The 21539-nt window shown below is 41.7% G+C and overlaps 1 protein-coding gene across 1 annotated transcript in view; it reads left to right on the plus strand.

Annotated features, from left to right (window-relative positions):
* LOC145941091 (uncharacterized) overlaps positions 1–19901 on the plus strand; it is a 47262-nt gene extending 27361 nt beyond the window's left edge. The window contains exons 2-9 of the mRNA XM_083046910.1: positions 9869–10004; positions 11849–12044; positions 12694–12904; positions 13378–13702; positions 14853–15119; positions 15897–17501; positions 17585–18920; positions 19082–19901. Coding sequence (XP_082903036.1) covers positions 9869–10004; positions 11849–12044; positions 12694–12904; positions 13378–13702; positions 14853–15119; positions 15897–17501; positions 17585–18920; positions 19082–19450 — 4445 coding nt within the window. The 3' untranslated portion in view covers positions 19451–19901. The remainder of the gene's footprint in view (positions 1–9868; positions 10005–11848; positions 12045–12693; positions 12905–13377; positions 13703–14852; positions 15120–15896; positions 17502–17584; positions 18921–19081) is intronic.
* The last annotated feature ends 1638 nt before the right edge of the window (positions 19902–21539 follow it).

A 21539-nucleotide genomic window follows, 5' to 3' on the forward strand; every position in this document is an offset into this window, starting at 1 on the left:
CTCTTGCGCGCAACAAAGAGCGGATGAATTCAAATGCATCTCTCTTTCATTGTTATGCGAAGATTGGCTTTACGTAACCGTAGTCATGCATCGAGTCGCATGCCGTGATCGCGTGTGCCAGCCGCGATTCGCTCGGGCCGCGCTTATCGCTTTATTAGTCGATTCTTTATTGCACCGACGACCTCGTTGACACGTCTCGTCTATGATAGCGATGCAGACGCAGCAGCGCGACAGATAAAGCGTTCTTCTCTATCGTCCGCAGCTGCTGTATGTACACTTTGCAAGATCTCGAACAGAAAATTTTATATCGTTATCTCGTGGAATTCTTTTTCGAAATATCTGAAGCAATAAATATCGCGAACCCGCTCGAAACATTGTAGCCTTAGGTCAGTGTCGGAGACACTGGTGACATTTCTGGAAAAGTCGAGCGATCTTACATACTTATTTTTTTCATCTTCGAATCCAAACATACTCGACATAAGATGCAATAAGCGGCTCGTTCTTCGCAGCGCATTTTAAGCGCAATCCTATATAGGTCCGTCATTATCGAGAAGTGCTAATGAAGGAGCGCGATTCGCGACGCATCGCAACCTCTCGGAATCCCTCGATACGCGTTTGTGAGCACAGAATTGCAGCTATCATATACATATACGTCAGTGCAACGCCTTTGGCCTTGACATTGGCCGTGGTTACCGAGGCGTGTTTACGTAATCCTCGACGGGCCACCGACCACGTGCTAATGTACGCACGCCTAATGCGGGACCAGTGCACGCTTGGCCACTTGTCATACGTTACTCTCCGTGTCATTCCGTGCGTGAATCGCACATCTGGAGACGCGGAGTCGCTTGTCGCGCCTCTTAAGAAATCGTGATATACGACCGCGTCGTGAACGTGAAAGAGAAACGGGCGTGAGTAGCTCTGGCCAGTTTAGCTGGCTGGTTGACGCGAGCTGATCGAGAGGTGGTTTATTCGTGATGAATGCGATCTCGTTGAACCTTGACCGGCCATTATGTCACGCCCGACATCGAAAGCCCGGTATATATAATTGCGGCGAGTCGAGATCTCGATGCTATCGAGATGCGCGAGAATAATCTCTAATGTCATTTTCGATTGATGAATGGTCAGAGTCTAACAATAAGTATGGAGAACATTCATTTCCTTATCAGCTCGTTTTAAACTGGGAATATATTTGATATTTATAGATAGGATAAACTTTTACAGAATCAAATGCCCTGTATAGTCACTTGTCCAATTAACGAAAATGTCGAGAGAGATTAATTTTCATCATTATGTATCTTCTTTTATTTATATTAAAATTTGCCTGAAGACTACAATATTTTTGTCTCTCCTCAAATTTTGTTTTGTTGGAATTTATTTTCAATCTAATAATATTTTCTTTAAAAAAAGTCCAAGTTGAGGAAAGTAAAGACTATATAATTAAGAGAACGCTTCATGATTTCTAGTAAATCTTGTAAAAAGAGCGATTGCTCCGAGAATGTTTTTTACTTTGCGTTTTATATTTAACTTTAAAGTTTTATTCGACGTTTCTAATCAGCAGGGACCGATTAACGATCGAGAGAATAGATTGTACATTTTTACCTGCACTATGTTCACGTGAGAGTCACGACGAATGCATTCGACCGAACACTCGCTTATCGCATTAATTGTACGACTCAGACATCGTCGCTGATTATGTAAGCAATCGCCTCATTAAACTTCCTCTATTTTTACGTACCGTTTAAAGTTCCGCCGATTATTTTCCGCACATCCATCTTTGTCTTTTTTTTTTTTTCCATTTTTTCCCCTCGAGAAGCGACCGTAATCCGGAGGCGGTCGCAGGTGCGGATTTCCGCGTCCGAGAATTTACTCGATATTCCATCGATAATTACACGTTCGTCCGAGATCGCGTCGGGGATATATATCTGATCATTTCCCCGTGATGACGATTTTATTCGCGCGATCGCGTTTCATCTACGCAGCAAAACGCAAATCCGATTTAATGGAGTTTGCGTGGAACTTAATTGTCACCGGGCATTGGTAAAATGGACTGATGTGTGTGCCATTTGCTCCAATAAAGACCGCTACGCGATAAAAATATTAGAACGTCAAGGTCAACACACACACATTCGTATCCAGTTACTTACACTTCGCCACGATTCGCTGACAATCTCTTCGATATTTCTTTCGCAGACACGAAACGTCCTCCCTCCCCCGATCGTGTATTCGCCATTGACGTTTATTGCGAGAGGAACGTAAATTCGTATACGTTAGAGTTCTCTCTGGTTTCTATGCGAACGGCGATCGGAGATCGTGTGGTTACGCAATAGGCGGCTAAATAACATTTACTACGAATCGCGAGACGGAGATAGATAAATTATCTAGAGATATAGATAGCAGAGAAAGAAAGAGAGAGAGAGAGAAAACTTCGAAGAGAGTTTCAACGACGAATGAAAATATAGGTCACGAGTTTCCCTAACAAATGCTTCGATGACACATTCATTAATTTTATATTACGTAATGCACGTAAATGCAATATTATTGAATGGAATTTATTAACTTTCACATTTGCGAATAATTACACGCAGACGAGAGATAAATCCATGAACGATAAAGCGCAGATTAACCTGGAATCCGGACGAAATGTCTTTCCGCTTCGAACCGCTAATCCTCTATACGACGAATCCTCCGGTTATAATCGGTAAATGCATAATGTTACATACCGATTTCTCGGTATTTTTTTTCTGCGCATCCACGTAACAGGCTATTTTCTTTACGTCACTAGCTCCTCCAGGGTTAAATCAGCGGAGGAGAAGTGACAGTGACTTAATCGGTTTCGGTTTTTGCGGCAAGTTAACGGTTAAGTCGCGGCTCTGTGTGTGAGTCACGATCGATTTCCTTGATTGCTGAGAGAGCGGTTGAGAGGTAAAGAAATCGGATTCTACGGGCGTAATAATCGATCGAAGTCTTTACCTCGAAGAGGAGGAGAGCTTCGAACGTTCTCCGACGAGGAAAGACCTGTCTGTCAGTTGAAATATTAAGGTCCCGGACTTGGTGCTTGCACGTGTCGCTCGATGCGGCGAGCGATATAAAACGTCGGCGAGATAAAAAGGCATTCCACAAACTGAAATACTTGCACGTACATACATCTGCGCGGTATATATATACGTACAATCGTCGGATAGACGTACCAGCGACCGAGTGCGCTAATTGACGTCAAAGACGTTCGCCGGCACGATTTTAATGAATTGAACAGGCAATTGGACGAGACGCATTTCTAGCGCTTTATAGGACTCTATAATCTTCAAAGATTTTTTTTCTCGTCACAATATACAATCTAATGTATAATTATTGCGCAAATTTTTTGTTGCGCTTATCAGAGGCATTGCAATATATTTTATCTCGATTATATACTCATCCCCTGACCTAATCTATTCCGCGTGAAAGCCGGCGCGCGCAAGCTAGATTCTTTTCGCCGACTTTCACTGTTTGACATTTCTGCGGCGCCGCGCCGATCGCTTTCCAGCGGCTTTCGATTTCCACGCGCGATGCGCAGCATCCGGCGTGGTTTCCTGCGTGAATCGATCGCATCTCCCGCGGCCCGAGCGCACGATCAAAGCCGTCAGCCCCCGGGGCGACGCGACGGCGCGACGCGAGAAGGAGGACGACGGGCGCGAACAAACTACTCTACGCGCGTACACGCTCGGACGGACAAAGAAGGCGGCTTACTATTTTCGTCCGCCGTTTCATGGAAGTGTCCCAGCACCCAGCGAGAGCGTACGCTCGATCCCTTCGTATGTAGGTCGCAAAAGCTGCTCCCTCTTTCTCCCTCTTTCTCTCTTCTCGCTGCGTCGGTGTGCGAGCCTTGTTCCAAATTTAGTGGTGCTCTCACCGTGCGAGAACCTTCCACCCCTTGAGTTTTTTTCACGCTCTCTCTCTCTCAAGGTTTCAAGGACAGATTCGGAACGAGCCGCTGTTGTGGCAAGTGGTCTTGATTAGATGCCCGCGGAAAGAGATTGTAAAAAAAGTGCCATATCATTCTGAGAAATTTCACGAGAAATCTCATAAAGGAAGATATCCACTTGAAATATTAAATTAAATACAAAAATAAAGTATTAAATTAAATACAAATTAAATTCAAAAGTAAATATAATATATAATTATGTATATGTTCTACAAACTGACTATGATAATCTGAAGAAGGGTTAAATATAAATATTACATAAATCTTGTAATCCTCTTATTTTATTTATTCTGTGAAATTTAGTGACTAGAGACCACATCTTAATCGGTCGAGGACACGTATCCTCTATTTTTGAACAAACATTGTTTGATGTTTCCGTAGATTTTGAAAACTACGCATTTGTTCTAATTTTATTTTCGCAATATATTATTAAGAAGGTAAATATACATATATTATATTCTACTTCTACTTGTAACCTTGTCGCATCAAAACTTCAACGCTTTAAATTTTAAAATATGTATATCATTGTTAATAACACTCCTACGTTCCATTTCGCTATATATAATTCATTAAATATTAATAGTATCTATTATAAAAAGAACGTTTGTAATATTTATTAATATTATTTGCGTGCAAGTAATTAGTAATGAAATAATTGTTACTAAAAAAACATAAAGATGTATGTAAATACGATTACTATACGTATACTAATTTGTTTAAAAAAATTAATATATTAATTATATTATAAAATATTTATTATTTGAGTTTAATGAAATAACTAAAAAAGAAATATATAAAAGAGATGCAGATAAACATACTAGATTTGTTTCATAAAAATTATGTATCTCGTTCTATTTTTTTTTCCTCTCATTTACATTAATATGAGTCATCCTATTTTCGCATAATGTGCTGACGAGTTTCTGCGGGGGTTTTTTTTTTCAATAGTTAAAGTTTCAGATTGGTTTTAACCCGAGAGTTATATTCTACGAGCCGAGATGGATCGAACATCGACGCGGCTAAAAAGGTGGGGGGGTAATCGAACTTGGAACTGGGTCGCGACTCTTCGATCAGCGCCTGCGACAGTCAACCTCGATGCGCCAGTCATAGCTTTTATGTTTTTCACACTTGTCGAAGGTTTCTGAATCCACAGGAGGGTTGTAAACCCCATCCCCTTTTCTCGTCTTTTCCTCTCTTTTTCCCGCCTATAAATCTCAATATTCAAGCTCAAATAAAATAGTCTCTAATCGCGATCTTTTTTTCCACGCACATCGCACTTTGAAACCGGCACGATAAGAAAATTACGTATAATCAATCGACTCGTAATAATTATAAATACTTGCGAGTGCAAAATAGAACACGTTGCATATTCTATTTATGCTTATGAGTACTATTGTCTCAGTAGAGTCTGATATTTCTACAATATCCAACAACCGTGTGCAATAGTTACAAAGGAATTGTGACTATTGAATTGTACGCTGCTGGGTAATCGAGGATTCTAGGATGATTTTGCAATGTGTTCAACCAGTTCTAGTTAGCTTTAAAAATCAATAATAAATCACTCGAGGCGGTCGGAACAAACAGAAAGGGGTGTGGTTTTTCTCTAAACATTTATTTTTCTACAAAAATGATAGAATAGTTTAATATTATATAGGATAATAGAAATATATATTATAACGATAATTAAACGATAGAATTAATTATTTAGAATGACAAAATTATTTTATACATGGATAAAGATAAGCAGGTATATTAAAAGAAAATATCAGTATTAATTGTTAATTGAAGAAGTGTCGGTAAAACTTTCACGTAAAAACGTTTTAGCTCTTATAAAAAGGAATTGCTTATTCTTTTTATTTTAATAAAATCGCGATTGTTTTTGGCTGTCTTTTTGTCGGGATGTATGTCTTCAATTCCGAGAAGACGTCGCGCGACGAGGCGGAGCGCGTCGCGTTAATTATTTTCCGCTCGTCTAATTAAAAATTTTCTCGGTAAAGAGATGCTCGTTACATCGCACGCCGGATGTACGATGCCTGCGTGACGATGCCTACGACTGGCCTCGTATGCTAATGAATATTCCGAGGTCAAAAGAGCTCGTTCTAACGGTCTAAGCGCAGACGGCGCGGCGCTGACTGTTGTCTTTGGACTCTTATATGACTCTGTTTAGTCTTAAGCAAAGAAAGAGGCTCCGGCGAACGCGACAAGAATGATTCTCGCGATTCTCGCGAAAGAGGAACTCTGTACATATATAATAAATTGGCGTGCGTCTGAATCATTTCGCGGCGGCGGAAACCGTCCGATACTCGGAAATCCCGCATATCGCGCATGCGGATATAGAAACCCATTTCCCGCTAAATGCTCCCGGTAATTACAATCGACCGACTTCGCGACTGCCGTCTGCTACTATCTATCAAAGTGTGCCGCCGCACTTCCGTGTCGTTCGTTTAGAATAGACGATGGAACGACATTTACATGTCATTTGTTATCGTCGACCGATTAACATCATCGATGCTGAAATACACGCATGTGGTGTCGTCGTGCGACAATAAAAGCGAGTCTGCGGTCTCGTAGAATCAACAAAGCGACCGCTGCCGCGCGACATTTTACTTCGATAAAATCTGGCTCTCGTAAATTTCTACGGAGGTGCCAAATTTAAGCGCCATTTAATGTATCGCGTATGGTTTATGTAAATCCACGCGGGATGTACAAATAACATTAGCGATATCGATATATATTCTCTCGCGATGACGTAAATGCATCTCGTCGTCTCTCGCGTCTCTTTTCACCGATTCACGCGATTCGCGCTACTGGTTAATAGATGAAGAAGGACTCTTATGTGACAAACAGACGGTCAGTTTCGATGTACATGAAACATACAACGACCGACGAATGACGTCCGCGAGCGTCGTCCTTGAAATTTAGATCGAACTCCACTTATCGTCGCGGAAACTCGCGATTTTCTTCGAATAAGGATCCGCTTCTCACCGGGCTGGTTAAAATTCAGATACTCGCGATTATATTTTGGCCAATGCAAATGTCGCACCTCGACGAGGGGAGAGAAAGTGATTTGTCTCCGAGATAAACGTGTGACACTTTTCGAGTCGCGAAACTTTGGATATTTAAAAGAGCTGAGAATTCAGACGAGGTATTGTGAGTACGCGTAAATATTTTTTTGTTGAAGAATAAAAAAATATGACTCTATATTCTTGGAATGTATATATTTTTACGTCGCGCTGGAAACATTTGTGTATATAATGCGTCGCGGACTCTATATGCCCCAGCTGACATTATAATAAGTATTCCACGGATCGCGCTCGTTACGTATTCAAATTATTTCCGCGGAATTGGTTATCGTCGGCGGAACTGAAAGTATAAAGCCGGCTCGATACATTCGCGATTTCATATCCATTCCGTTCACTCCGGTCTTATCGACAAGATCGCGCACTTCGCCCTAAGCGAACGCGGCACGAGAACATTCCAGGCATATACACACACACACACACATATATATATATATATATATATATATATATCTTGACGTTACATCTATGACGGAAAATAGAGCTAGCCGGTTGGACATAATTTAATAAAAAATCATCGGTTTTATCGCGCGAACGAATTGCGAGCTGTCACCCGCACGCTTATTTCCACATCCGGTCTACGAAGGAGATAAATTAAGAATCCAGTTTTCTCTCCATGCTTGCGACGTTCGATAATCTTCGTATATTTGCGCGATCGAAGAACGTTGCATAATCGATTTTACAAACTGAAATTAAATTATAATAAATACTCTTTGAGACACAGAGCGCTTCTCTCTTTTCCACGAGTTTAAAAACATTTTACTCCGATATAAATATATATCAAAAGAGACAACAAATCGATAATAATTACTACCTCTCGAGGATTACTAATTTTCATCGAGCGATCAAATTAAACGGAAAAGAAAGAAAAAAGATGACTGATAAAAGGAGGAAACGGTACTAGGTACACTGAGAAAAAAATACTGTTGAATCAACAACATTTTTGTATTTAAATTTTATGTTATTAATTCAATGATATTATTAATCTAATCAAATACTGACGTATTTGATTAGATTAATAATGTCATTGAATTAATAAAATAAAATTTAAATACAAAAATGTTGTTGATTCAACAGTATTTTTTTCTCAGTGTAGTAATCTCTCTATCTTCCGCACGCTATTTTAACGATGTTTTCCTATGCAATTAAACACGGCGGCGAGAGCGGACACACCAGGTGCCTGCAGACAGATAGAGCTCGATGGTGTCGCCTTGATGATGTCCGTCGCCGAGTCAGCGGATCGTATCGCGTCTCCGCAGTTCGTTCACAAGAAGAGGAGACGTATTAGAGGAGCGTGGCATTCTATCTAGGTGCCTAAACACTCTCGAAAGTCCTGCTGGCGTATATAATTTCGCGACCGGTTGTCGATCAAGCGCTTTCGTAAGAAACACCTGCGAGTCATTATCCCTCGCCTATCTACCTTGGCTTTCCCCCGGGGATTCGATTTGCTCGCTAATGCAAAAAAAAAAAAAAGAATTCGCTCGCCGCTTTAAGCAATGAATTGATTATTGTCTTTCTTTCTCTGCACGCCAGGAATTTCGAGAGATCGGCAATTCGTTCGATGATGATGAATATATATGTATATTGGGACGCGCGACGAAATGTCGAGATAAATTCATCGTATCTCTCTACGGGGATCGTCCGAATGAAAGAGCCGGCTTTCTCCGGTCTTTTCGGTCGGCTGGTGCATCGCGGATATCGAGACCACAAAAGTCCACCGCTTTGGATTAGGTGTCTCGCGACACGTTCTATATAGTTTATAAAGAGATCGATGAGAGATTCCCTCCCGCGAGATCGTGTCGCGATTGTAATTATGGAGGTGTATTATAACGGGTTCTCTCTCCGCAAATAAATTTGCATATTTTGCCGATCCGCGATCGCGCGATCCGATCGCGTGCCTTGGGCGCGAATCTCATTGAGGGCCCACTCGATATACACTCGGGACACTCTCCGTTGGATGACGACATTTTGAACGGATTTCCAAGTGGTAATCGAGCAAACCGAGACTTCAATCGGCGTTTTGCCGCGTGCAGTTTGCGCTTGTTTGCGCTCCGCACTTTGCACCGTTCTCCGGCAAACTCGATTCGGCTCGGTAAAGACTGGAAATAGCGTCGGAAAGCGGGCTTCTTGCAGTTTAAACCAGATATTTTAACACTTCGACACATCGTCGACAACGTATACCAATAAATAGATTCTGTATTTTCCATGTTTGTTCGCTGCATCGCGCGAATTGTGTCTTTGCGAAATATCTTTTGTAAACACCAAGAGAATTGCATAGAAAGATATGAAACTTATGATGTATAAATTAAAATATTATATTGAAAAATTAAATCAAAAGAATTTTTTTTCAAAATTAATGTAAGTGGTATAGTCGCTATTATTTAATTTTTTAACAACTAAAACAACACAAATGTGCGCTACGCACGCACTATTCTTCGATTTTATATTAAAAAAAATGATTTAAAAAAAAATAACATAAAGTTAGTTTAAACTCGATTAATATTTTTTGGCAGAAATCAGCTGATTAAAACGTTAATTTGCTAATTAAATTTTAAAGTAATAGTATGTTATAAAAATTAAAATAATAATGTGTTTTAAATAATATGTTATCATACTATAAACTCGATCTTTATTTTTGACAGTTATCAGCTGATTTCTGTCAAAAATATTAATCGAGTTTAAAGAATTATAACATATTATTTAAAACATTATTTTATCAAAAGTAAAAAAAAAAAAAAAATAAAACTTTCGCGATCTTGACGAAACTTTTCGCGAAAGCAGAGGTCTATTATTTACGTCCACCTTTCACCGGCATTATTTTGTGTTTCAGTGGTTTATTGCGACTATACCGCCTCAGGAAGGTCACTACAGTTCCTTGAAGATTACATCGCGAAGGAGGTACTGCCATGTTTGGGCGACACTCGGGCATCCACGTCCATCTGCAGTCTACAATCATCTCTTTTTAGGTAAGCAATAATGGACCTGGCAGTCCTTCGGACGAATGAATGTGCTTTACGATTTATGCAGAAGTCCGCCCAGTTTTTGCTGAATAATATATATATAATAAATTATTATGTGAATAATTAAGAAATTATTATATATAAATCTCTTGCAATTTATTACAACAGAATTTTATTTATATTAATTCTTTATTTTTTTATTACATTTTTATGCCACAATTTCACTTTGCTTTACATTTAGTTTTTAATTTATACCCTATCGTTTTATTACTTATTGTAAGTATTTTATTATCTTATTTCTCTCTCTTTCTTTTTCCTGTGTTCTTTTACAGTCTATTGTAATAATGTCACTCGCTTATTCAGAATATCCGTCTCTCACCGTGCACATTCATAGATTAATCTTCATATTTTATTCCAACATCATGTAAATGGGTATAGACTAATATTATCATCATCATCAGATAAATTTTCAGACACGTTCCCACATCAATAATACAGATAATCTCAGACACGTTGCGTTGTGTTAAATCGGTAACAATTAAATTTGGTTTATGCTTCCTGCAATTTCTGCTTCTGTTATTTTCGTCCGTTCGATCGTGTCAAGACGCGATTCCGCCGAGTTATATTCTCGTGACGGCGATTTTACGCGTTTATACCGCTGTCTCTTGCGCCTGATGCCCGATATCAATTTTATAAAAGATACACGTGTCTCGTATCCGGAAACTTTTCCGACACACACATATAAATTCAATTGGCGTGTCGCGACGTAACGTTGTTCGCGCGAGTTTGTTCATTAAAAAATATTTATCGCGACGATGAAGTGGCCACTTGTTCGTTATCGTTCCGGCGTTTATCGCCGACGACAACTTTCAATCGTGGCGACTCGGAGAAACAGTCAGAGAAATGTAGATCAAACCGTCTGTAAATCTCACTCGGCCAGATCGATAGCCTCTGTGAGACGGTCTCTCATCTCGGTTCTTCCGTTTATTGGCGCTGATGTCCCAGATCAATATCCACCCTTCCCCCGAGGCCGCGGCACTTACCCTGTTGTGGCCACATGAGAAAACCGTGATAATGATGACAACATATACGACAGCCTCATCACGTGATGAACGACACATTCAGAGACACGTGTACACAATGTGCAATAAATTGCTACGACTCGTAATTTCTCTCTTTCTCCCTCTGTCTCATGATTATGCGTTGTTTATCTCAAATGACGCGCTATTTTTAGAGAAAAGATATAAGAACGCGCGCGTTTTAATTTTTTTCTAATTTATTAAATATATCTATGTCTAATAAAAACAGTTATCAACAATTTACAAAATACGCGTACGCGCATTTATTATTTCTTAATTATTTTTTTCTTTATTTTATGATGTGGGAAGTGTTTAATTTAAATTAACGTTGAAAAAGTTAATCTAATTCCCTCCCTTAAATGACAAGTTGCCCTTTCGGAGTAATTAGAGCTATCAAGCGGATAAGTTCGTTTACGGTATGGGTATATAATCGGCGTGTCGCGAGAAATCGATAGTAACTACGTAAACTGTAAGGTGTGTGTGTGTGTGTTGTTGCTCAACCTATGTCCCCCGTCTCTCACGTCAGACGTCACACTAGACTCACGTGTCTCTACCGCGCTCATAAATACCATGGCATTAGACACAAGCCGGTTACTTTATAGCTTTATTATCGTCTATCATCAACAATCACGTCATACCGCCTAAAGTATTATTATCGTCACTGTCAATCGTTCAGAGACGGAAAAAAAAGAAAAAGAAAAAATTGTGCGCCGACCAAACACTTCATCGCCTTCATTCAGATTCGTTCATGCATTCGTTCGTGTTTTGCAGGCACGAGGCCCGAGACATCGTCAGACACGCGGTTGGAGCCGGCGAGCAGGATGCAGTCCTGTTCACGGGTCAAGGCACCGCCGCCGCCCTTCGCACACTTTTACGACATCTCGATCTCTCGAAATCCACCGTGGTCTTCGTGGGCCCGTTCGAGCATCACGCCAACCTGAGGCCTTGGCGTGAGCTCGATGTCAAGGTAGGACAGCCGTGCGTGGATAAATTCACGTGGAAAAGCCCGAGCGGCGTGCGAGATTCGTGCGCGAGATAAAAAGGGGAAGAGCGGGTAATAAAACGCGCGACGGAGCGAAGTGCATCGTTAAAACGGGGCGTGATGCTCGGGGCCGTAGGGGAGATATGCGTGAGATGTGCGATCGAATAGTACGCAACAACGAACCCGCTGTAGCCAGCTCGACTTTTGGCAACGCGCCATTTATGCTCACGCGAACGGCCATTCCACCGTTTTTTTTTCTTGAAGCGACCTTATACACGTTGCTTCATCCTTCTTTTATTATCCGACACCCTTTAAAGATCGACAAATTTTATAGACTAATAATGCAAATGTACACAAATATATGGATAAATTGCGCAAACGAGACGTACTTTGACTCCGTCGCGAGAATCTGGAATCTGTCCCTCCAACATATTTTGCGGGCATCACCTTGGGAAACATTCCCTATAAATATTTTCAAGGCGCGATATAATTTTCAAACAGCCTTTGACTTAAAATAGTCGGGATTGACGCTTGATCGTTCTTTTTAGCCGTCTAATTGCGGACATATTTATACTTGACGCGTCACATCGTCGCGCGGCGAATCGCTGATGAAAGCAATTAAACCGCCTTACAGATAGTACGAGTTTCCGAGACCCGGGAGGGCTTCCTAGATCTGAATGATCTCGAACGAGGACTGACCAGAATGCGGAGTGAGGGCGTTGCGCAAATGATTGGATGCTTCAGCGCTGCCAGTTGCATAACGGGGGTTTTGGCAGATGACGTCGCGACGACTCTCCTGCTGCATCAATACGGCGCGCTTAGCGTGTGGGATTACACCACTGCAGGTAATGCTCGTGAACGAGGAGATAAAGAGGAGAACCGGTTGCGAGTCAATCCGATTTGATTAGCCGCCGTCATACGATCTCCGATACGAGCTTAAGATGACAGGAGAAAGAGAAAAACAAGGAGGCAAATTAATCAGCTGGTTGCAGAAACCAGATATACTTAGGTCAATTTTATGTCATGCTAATTTCGATGCAAAAAATCTTAAAGTCTTTGCCCGAGGCGTCGATTCATCGTGATGTATAAACTATTACGCGTTTCGCCATACAGAACTCTTGTAAATGTAAATATCTCGGCACAATTAAAATAATTCAATTATTATTATTGATGACATAATATGTTTTTTATATAAGAGATTTCTGCTCTCGCGCGTTACGTAACAAATGCGATAGTAATAAGCGATTTGATATCGGGATACGTGGAAGCTCGACGACGAGAGCGAATCATCGACTTTATTCTACCATCATGTTTCCAGCGCCGTATATTCAGATCGACATGAATCCGAATTTACCCGGAGTCGGGGAGACCGCGGTCCACAAGGACGCCATCATCTTCGCGGGTCACAAATTCATCGGGGGCGTGCAATCGCCTGGTATACTCGTGACGAAACGGTGGTTACTGCGAGAGGACGTCGAGGCGGAGGACATGAGGGACTCCCATCGTTATCATCGCGATCCCGAGCTGCGAGAGGAGAGCGGCACCGCCGGCGTCGTCGAGAGCATCAGATGCGGACTGGCGGTGCAGCTGAAGGAGAACGTCACGCCGAGAGCGATTGTCGCTCGACAGGACAAGATCTCTAGGTGAGCGATCGCCTCTCTTGTTGGAGGCCGCCGCGGCTGTTGCATGATCGAAATTGCCGCGGATTACGCAAGATATATCGCTCATTTTTTCGCGCCGTCCAGGAAACAAATCAATGCCGGTCGTTTCGAATAATTTTCTCGCCGCGAATGTCTTCCTGTTTTGCGCCAGCAAGAACGCGTTCTCGTAGAAAGCGACGACGGAGGGCTCTTGGTGCTCTCTTTTTTTATTCGCGACTTGTAATTTTCTTTCTTTCGGTGAGCTGCCTTCGCACAAGCTCCGACCACAAGCTGAAGATTTTATGAGTACAAATACGTTTATAGTCTTATATATAAATATAGATTGTTTTATAGATAGGATAATGATCAGTACTTGTCTTTCCCCTCTGACAAAATTTCATTCGTTTTTGAGAATATTCTAATACAGTACATTTACTGTTTCTCGATTCGTCATATAAAACATTTTTTGTATAAGAATTTTGATAATTCTGTTGTAATTAAATTTATATATAATATTTGTGTTTTTATAACAAAACTTGAAGAAACTTTATTTGAATTGATAAAACAAATTGATACATAAAACAAATTTCTTTACGATAGCGAAATGTTCTGATGTAAACTAAAAAAGCGAATGTTATTTATATAATTTCTTCTCATTATATATTCTATTTTCAATTACTATGAAGTATTCACGCGAATATTTCGACATGGCTTTTGTTACTAACTATTGTAGCGAATATCAAGATGCTGGTTTTTTTTAAGATTATTAACAAAATTTCTAATGAAGATTCTTTTTCTATTTTATTAAATTACTCAATGTTGCGTATTTAATAAAAAAAAAGTAGATGATAATTTTTATAATATTACGATAATATTTACAATTAAATCTCTTTGCAATAAAGATGTCTTGAAAAAAAAGACAAGATACTTCGAAAACGATAAATTTCCAAAAAAATAAAATTTTGTTCAAAGAAAAAACTGTTTATTATTTTGACAAGAATTGCGACAGAGTCTGTATCGCTTATGTGAAACACCCTGTATACGTAATCGAAGAAGTCTACAATTTTGTAAATTCGTCAATTATCTTTGCATAGTTACACGGTATGTGAATAGTTTTGCGCAATACTGAATGATTATCGCTTTCTCTTTCCAGGCAAGTTTTATCCCACGTGCGTACAATCCCGGAATTGATTCTACTCGGCAGCTCGTCGCAGAACGTGAAGCGACTGCCCATCTTCTCTTTCATGGTACGCCATCCTCGCGGCACGTTTCTACATCATAACTTTGTTTGCGCCGTTCTGAACGACGTCTTCGGTATTCAAGCACGAGGAGGATGCGCATGCGCGGGTCGTTATGCTCACGATCTGATGGGAATCGACCGGGAACTTGCCAAGGAATACGAAAGCATCCTCTTGGAAGAGTATGTCTCGATGTTTTTTACCTGCGTTAAATAACCATTTAATTCTATTTATTTCCGGTATGTCAGTTTTTTCTTTGCTATAAACTCAGAAAAATGTATCAAATAATCGGTATCAAAGCTGATAAAAATAATTTTATTCAATAAATAATAAATAAATTTATTTCAATACAAGTCGAATATACATTTTTATCAGTTATATATGTTTATAGCTGAGGTGTTTGAGTTATTGAGAATCTAGTAAAATATTAGAATAATTGAAAAATTTCATACTGTTTATAGAATAAAACTTGATAATGTTTTAATAACTATCAAGTTTGATTTAATAGAAAAAAAATGAATCCATAAATCCTTAAAAAAAATTTATAAAGAGATATTTATTAAATTCAATAAAAAAAAATTTATTTCATTCTCTCTGATATCGATTATATTCTACGCCAACAGTACTTCTATTATTGCAAATAAATGTAAGGATTACTAGAAATCTGAATTAATTCACATTTTGTATCGATTTCAATGATTGTTGCTTTCATCGCTTCGCATCGAACGATACCGTCGAGCGCGCAAAAGATTATATCGTATAGACCGACAATACAGGAAGTAGTTGTCTATTAAACTCGGTGCGATGTAATTTCGCGTAATGGACACATGGCGTAGAAATAAACGTTACGTCAACCGCGCGGCAATCGCCGCGTCCAACTTGGCGCGAGATTCTATTTTTGATAAAAGTGTCGTGTACATTGTGCAGAGATATTTTAATACGTACGTGTTTTATTTTAGACAACGCAACGGCACCGAGGAGACCACTGCGGAGGGTCTCAGGCCGGGCTTCGCCAGGCTATCCTTTCCCTACTTTATGACCGAGGCGGAAGTCGCTTTCGTACTGGAAGCTCTCAAGATGGTTGCCACCGAGGGCTGGAAGTTGTTGCCGCAATACGTGCTGAATCCCGATACCGGCGAATGGCGGCACCACACCAACAGCGTTTTCAAGGAACGCAAGTGGTTGGGCTCGATCAGATACACGGATGGCAAAATGAGCGCCACGGAGAGGCGAGTTTCCGGTTCCGGCGTCTTCCCGCAGACTTACGGCGATTGCCTGCAAACAGCCCGCAACATCTTCAACCGTGCGCGTAAAATGGCGCAGCGATACCCGCTTCAGATCGATAAGAGTTTCAATTTCATCTGCCAGCGTATGGAAGCGTTACGTTGGTTCATGCTGCCGAGCGAGGCGCAGGATCTTCTCTTGGGAAATTCGCAGAACGTCAAACAGGACGTACCGTTCAACCCGTTGTTAGCCTGGAACAGATACAGCCGCACGAATGCTGTCACGTGCCACGATAGTCTGGTGAACTGTCTGACGCTGACCAACGGCATCAGGCGACTCAACAGCGACATTCCGCGGACGGGTAATATGCTCCTCTCGTCAACTTCGCCGAGACATCGTAGTCTACCGGCGCTAAGCACAGTTAGGCGAGCCATGATCGCGACTACGATCGAGCTGAGTCAACCGTCGTCATCGAGCAACAGCGAGGAGGAGAGCCCGAATCCAAATGAACACGGCAGTTTCTTCGGTGGACATCGATCACCCGCCACGTGTCCGAATTCGCCGATGCCAGTCAGGTTCGCGGTGGGCGAGGCCGTGACCACCTCGGTTTTAGGATCGATATCATCTCGCACAGCTGTTCGACCGACGAAGGAGAAGAGGGAATTGATAGACGCGACCAACGCAGGACGCGCTAGATGCAATTCTTTGGGGAGCACTACAGACAACGTTCCAGGAAATCGCGTCGGTACCGCATCAGCATCCTCGCCGATTCCGCCGCTTTCCTTGAGCCCGCAGACTCTGACTAGTTTGGGACTGAGTACAACAAACGGTTCGTCGAGGCAGAGACGTCTTCACTGCAGCTGCAGCAGTCAAACGGAATTGAACTCACTGGAATTAGATTCTGCCGCCAGCCCGAGTCATTCGATTTCCTCCTTGAGCTATAATCACAATCCGGCGTCACCACCGTCTTCGTATTCGTCGACCAGTGATTATACCGAGAGGTTGGTTGGCGGTGGTAGATCGTCACCTATCTCCACGAGCACGAGCCAGAGATCCGAGGATGATCTGAGCGCGTACGTAAAGGAAATTACCAAGGAACTAGCGACGGAAATCAAATCGGAGATTCGGGAGGTTATCTCCAAAGTCGATGACGCTCTGTCGGAGACGAATACATCCGAAAATACACCGCAACATCATTCGCGAGCTCACAGCATGGTTAATCAAACATTCGTGGAGGACAAACAGCAATTGAGGCACGACTCGTTCACAGCCAGTGACATCGCCGAATACTTGATGGAATTCTCGAAAGAAATGGCTAGCGAAGTGAAATCCGAGATAAGGTATTTTATTGTTATTAATAACAATTTTTTAAGTATCATATAATATTATAATGTGTATTATATATTGTAAATTTTTGACACAGGTGCATGGTGAACGCCGTTGATGGACTTCACAGGTATTCGCCTGATGCTTCCACTTCCGACGTTTCCTCAAACGGATGCGGTTCACCCGATCGAGGAAGAATCGTCCTCTCATCATCGGCATCCCCGCGTCTTTCGAGCTCCAGAAAAAACGGCCAGATCGAGATCACCAGCAAGGTTGGCGAACTGTCGCAACAGGAAAGCAAGATGTCTAGTGAATGTTCTTCGGACGAGACAGTCATCTACGTGATGAAACCATCCGAAAACGAGCAGATAGTGCGCAATCGTTCGAAGACCGAGGACGAGGAAGTGGATGTGGATGATTACGTGGATGATGATACACAGGAAGGACGTGGCGGCCTCGACATCGACGCCCGGAAGATTCTACCGAAGATATATTCGGCTGTGAACTCGGTCAGTTCTCAAGACAGCGGTATAAACCTGTCCTTTCACGAGAGCGACAAATCGATAGACTCGCTGGATCTAAAACGAAGCAGCAGCGCTGAATCCAATTCCGCCAACAATCACGGACGAAAGCCCAGGACGACATCGATGATGAGTCTATCGACTAAGAGTGGCAGCAAACAAGCGCGTCAAAACGACAATCTCTCGGAAGATGAGGAATGCACGGGTGATCTGCGAGAGGAAGAAGGCGATGGTCAGGAGAATAATTTTGAGGACGACTCGAGACTCGAGTTTCCGCGAACTCAGTGGCACTGTCCACCGAAAAATATTTGGAAACCTTCGGTAGAGGCTATGCAGGAATTCGATATGATCCGAGACAACGACAGGGTCCTAGTTTGTCTATCGTCGAACGGCAAAGACTCGCTGTCTCTTCTGCATACTCTGCATCAGTATAGATTTTACGCCAAATCGAAGGGAATCGACTTTGAGATTGGTGCGGCCACTATTGACACGGGTGGTTCTGATCCCTTGGAAATGATGAGTTATCTAAAAGCCTTGGACGTCCCTTATTTTTACGAGGAACAGGTGACAGATTCGACTAACGCTAACGTTGACAATCCGTTGGACGCCAGCATCGCTAGCGGCACTTGCAGTTTCTGCGATAGATCGGTCAGGACGCAATTGTATTCCTTGGCGAAACGCAACGGATATAACGTGTTGGCGCTCGGTCAACACTTGGACGATCTCACGGAGAGTTTTCTCATCTCGGTGTTACACGGTGGCGTGTTGAAAACCATGAAGGCTCACTACTATATACGTCGAGAGGATCTCAGGGTCGTCCGACCGTTTATCTACGTGAGGGAGAAGGCGTTAAGACAACTTGCTGAAAGCAAAAAGCTTCCGATCTCGCGGGATTTGAAAACATTGTCTGAGGTAAAGTTCAAGTATCTCTTAAAAGTTTTTTTTTTTCAAGGCAACAAAATATATAGTCGCGGATTGTAGATGGACTATCGTCATTAAAAAATTATTATTACACCGTCAGGCAATTAGATATATTTTTACTAATTTTCTATATCTCTCCTCATTAATTACAGAAACAAAATCGAAGAAAGGAGTTGATGCTCCAGCAGGAACGCGCGTATCCTCGACTGCATTGGTCCGTGCGCACGGCTCTGCGACCCTTGATAACCGCTCACGGGCAAATCACCACCTTCGATTTGACCTGCGGCGGAAACGACGGCAACGACATCGTCAACAGTCCGAGTAGCAGCACTAGCAGCAGCATAAGCAGCACTTGTAGCAGCAGCACAAGCGGCGGCGGTAGTAATAGTATTGGCAGCAATACCAGCAATCAACAACAAAAGCGGCATCGGAGAACCAAGACGAACAATTCCGTGGCGACTACCGCCTCGTCTCAGCAGACCGACGAGAACGACGAGACCGACGAGGAGCCCGTGCTCTGAGGCGGGCCTGTCGCGAGATGGGATCCCGATCGTCGCGCGGTCTCATCCTCGCGTCCCCGTCGCAGGTGTCCGACGTCGACGTTTGCCCCTGTTCGAAGAAGACGATTGCGCTTCGCAGCCGCGGTGGCTGCCGCCAAAGCCAGCGATCAAAGATGCGTCGAGCATGGAAACTAAGGAAGGAGACATTTAAACGCAGCGATTTCGCGAAGGAAATTCGAAGACTATCGTCCGCTAAAATGTTATTCGCGTGTGTAATCCTTACTCGCCGCATCAATCGTTGAAAAGTGAAAAATCATAGTGCGAATAACCGTCTTATTTACTCGAGAGAAATGACTATTGTCGAGTTAAAAAAATGATGTGATCTCGGATATGAAAAAGTCGCTTTCCGTAATTGAATGAACGTTTTTTCAAAGAAATAGAGGAAAGTATAAAAACGCGCCTGGCAGAATGTTACTTACTCAAATGACGGATAATGTAAGGATGATGTAAGCATATGTCCTCTTTTGTGTTTACGATGAATAAAAAACTTGCTTGCTTGTGGATAGTTAAGCGTATCGGCAGCTGATTAGCTGCTTTACGCGGAGATACGATGCAATGATAATCGATCGATGAACCGATAAGGAATACGGAATAATCGACGGTGCGTTCGCGCCGTTATATCATGTCACGTCGATCGTCGACACGGGACGATAAATAGGTCGTCGCGTATTGAGGGACGCGATATGCTTGAGAGACGCGATAAGCGATAGCTGCTTAATATTGAGACAGATATTATGTGTTATGTATCTTATATAGAGAAGAAGTCATGCAGCAGGGAGATCTAGGAATAATTTCGTGAGAAGGCCAAAACCTCGACCGATCTCGCGAAAAAAAAAAAAAAAAAAAAAAAAAACGTTCCACGACACAATTATATCTTTTTTATATACATATATACATATACATTTTTTTTTATTTGATAAATATCGGCCGCCTCGGCATCGCGCTCTAATAATTGAGATCATTAAGATCTTGAAGATCGAGAGAAGTTTTGTGAGTCGATCAATTCCTTCGATCCTTTTTGATGTCTTTTTCTAACGCGCGTTTTTTAACGGTATTTTCAACTTTCTCGACGGTACGACTTGACGATGGGCGTCCTTTTTTTGCGGTCAGAAAAATGCGTCCCTCGGATGATCTGTCGGGAAAAATTTGTCAGTTCGCGAAACGTTATGTCAGATGAATTGGATGTTGATATAGTATTCGTTGAATCGGTTAGTCCGCTTTCGAGAAGCTCGATCAAATTTTAGTTGTCGAGATAGAGATGCGAAAGGACCATGTCGAGAGGTTTTGACGAATTCTCACCTGCATGAACTTCGAAAAAAAGAGAGGCACTCACGCACGCACGCGATGCGTAAGAATTTAACGTATACGCTTCTTGCGAATAAAACGTGTTAAGACATTGGAGATCGTCTGAATATTTCCAAATAATAAAAAAAAATTTTGTTAAGACGTACTGAAATATGACGACAATTAAGAAACGTTACAATGTCTTGCTTCCCACGTGATTTGGATAATGCGATAAATACGAGAGGCTTAATTAAAATTAATTTAAAAGTTTGTTAGAAGAGAGAGACAAGTTTTTCGTATCTATCGGATAAAAATATTTGAATGTGTGGCGATCTCCAATGTTTTAACACTGCAAAACGAAGGCTTTTTCTTCTTAACTGGCATCACCGACAACACTATGACACAATAAAAATTGCGCTTCTTTTTCAATGTAAGTTTGCTTATCCGTGATGCAGCCCGATCTACGCTGTGATCGATAAGTTAAGTTTTGATACAAACAAACAAAAAATAACGACGGCGAATGATGAACGAGTTGCAAATAAGAGTCCGGATATGTTGGCGGTTTCTTGAAAAATGTAATAACGTGATAGATCGTTGCATGTTACGCTTCGATGGAATTGATGAAAAATATCAATCAAGTAGAGTAAAATGCTAAATCTTCGAGAAAAATTAAATTAAACTTTGATCGAAGATATACCAAATTATTCTAATGTTTCGTTTGACGATAACAAAGACTCGATCCGGGAACCAATTAATGTTGAATAAA

The sequence above is a fragment of the Prenolepis imparis genome, unplaced genomic scaffold, assembly GCF_030444845.1.
Source record: "Prenolepis imparis isolate NDT839.2.m4 unplaced genomic scaffold, iyPreImpa1.0 SCAF_9, whole genome shotgun sequence".
Taxonomy (NCBI): Eukaryota; Metazoa; Arthropoda; class Insecta; order Hymenoptera; family Formicidae; genus Prenolepis; species Prenolepis imparis.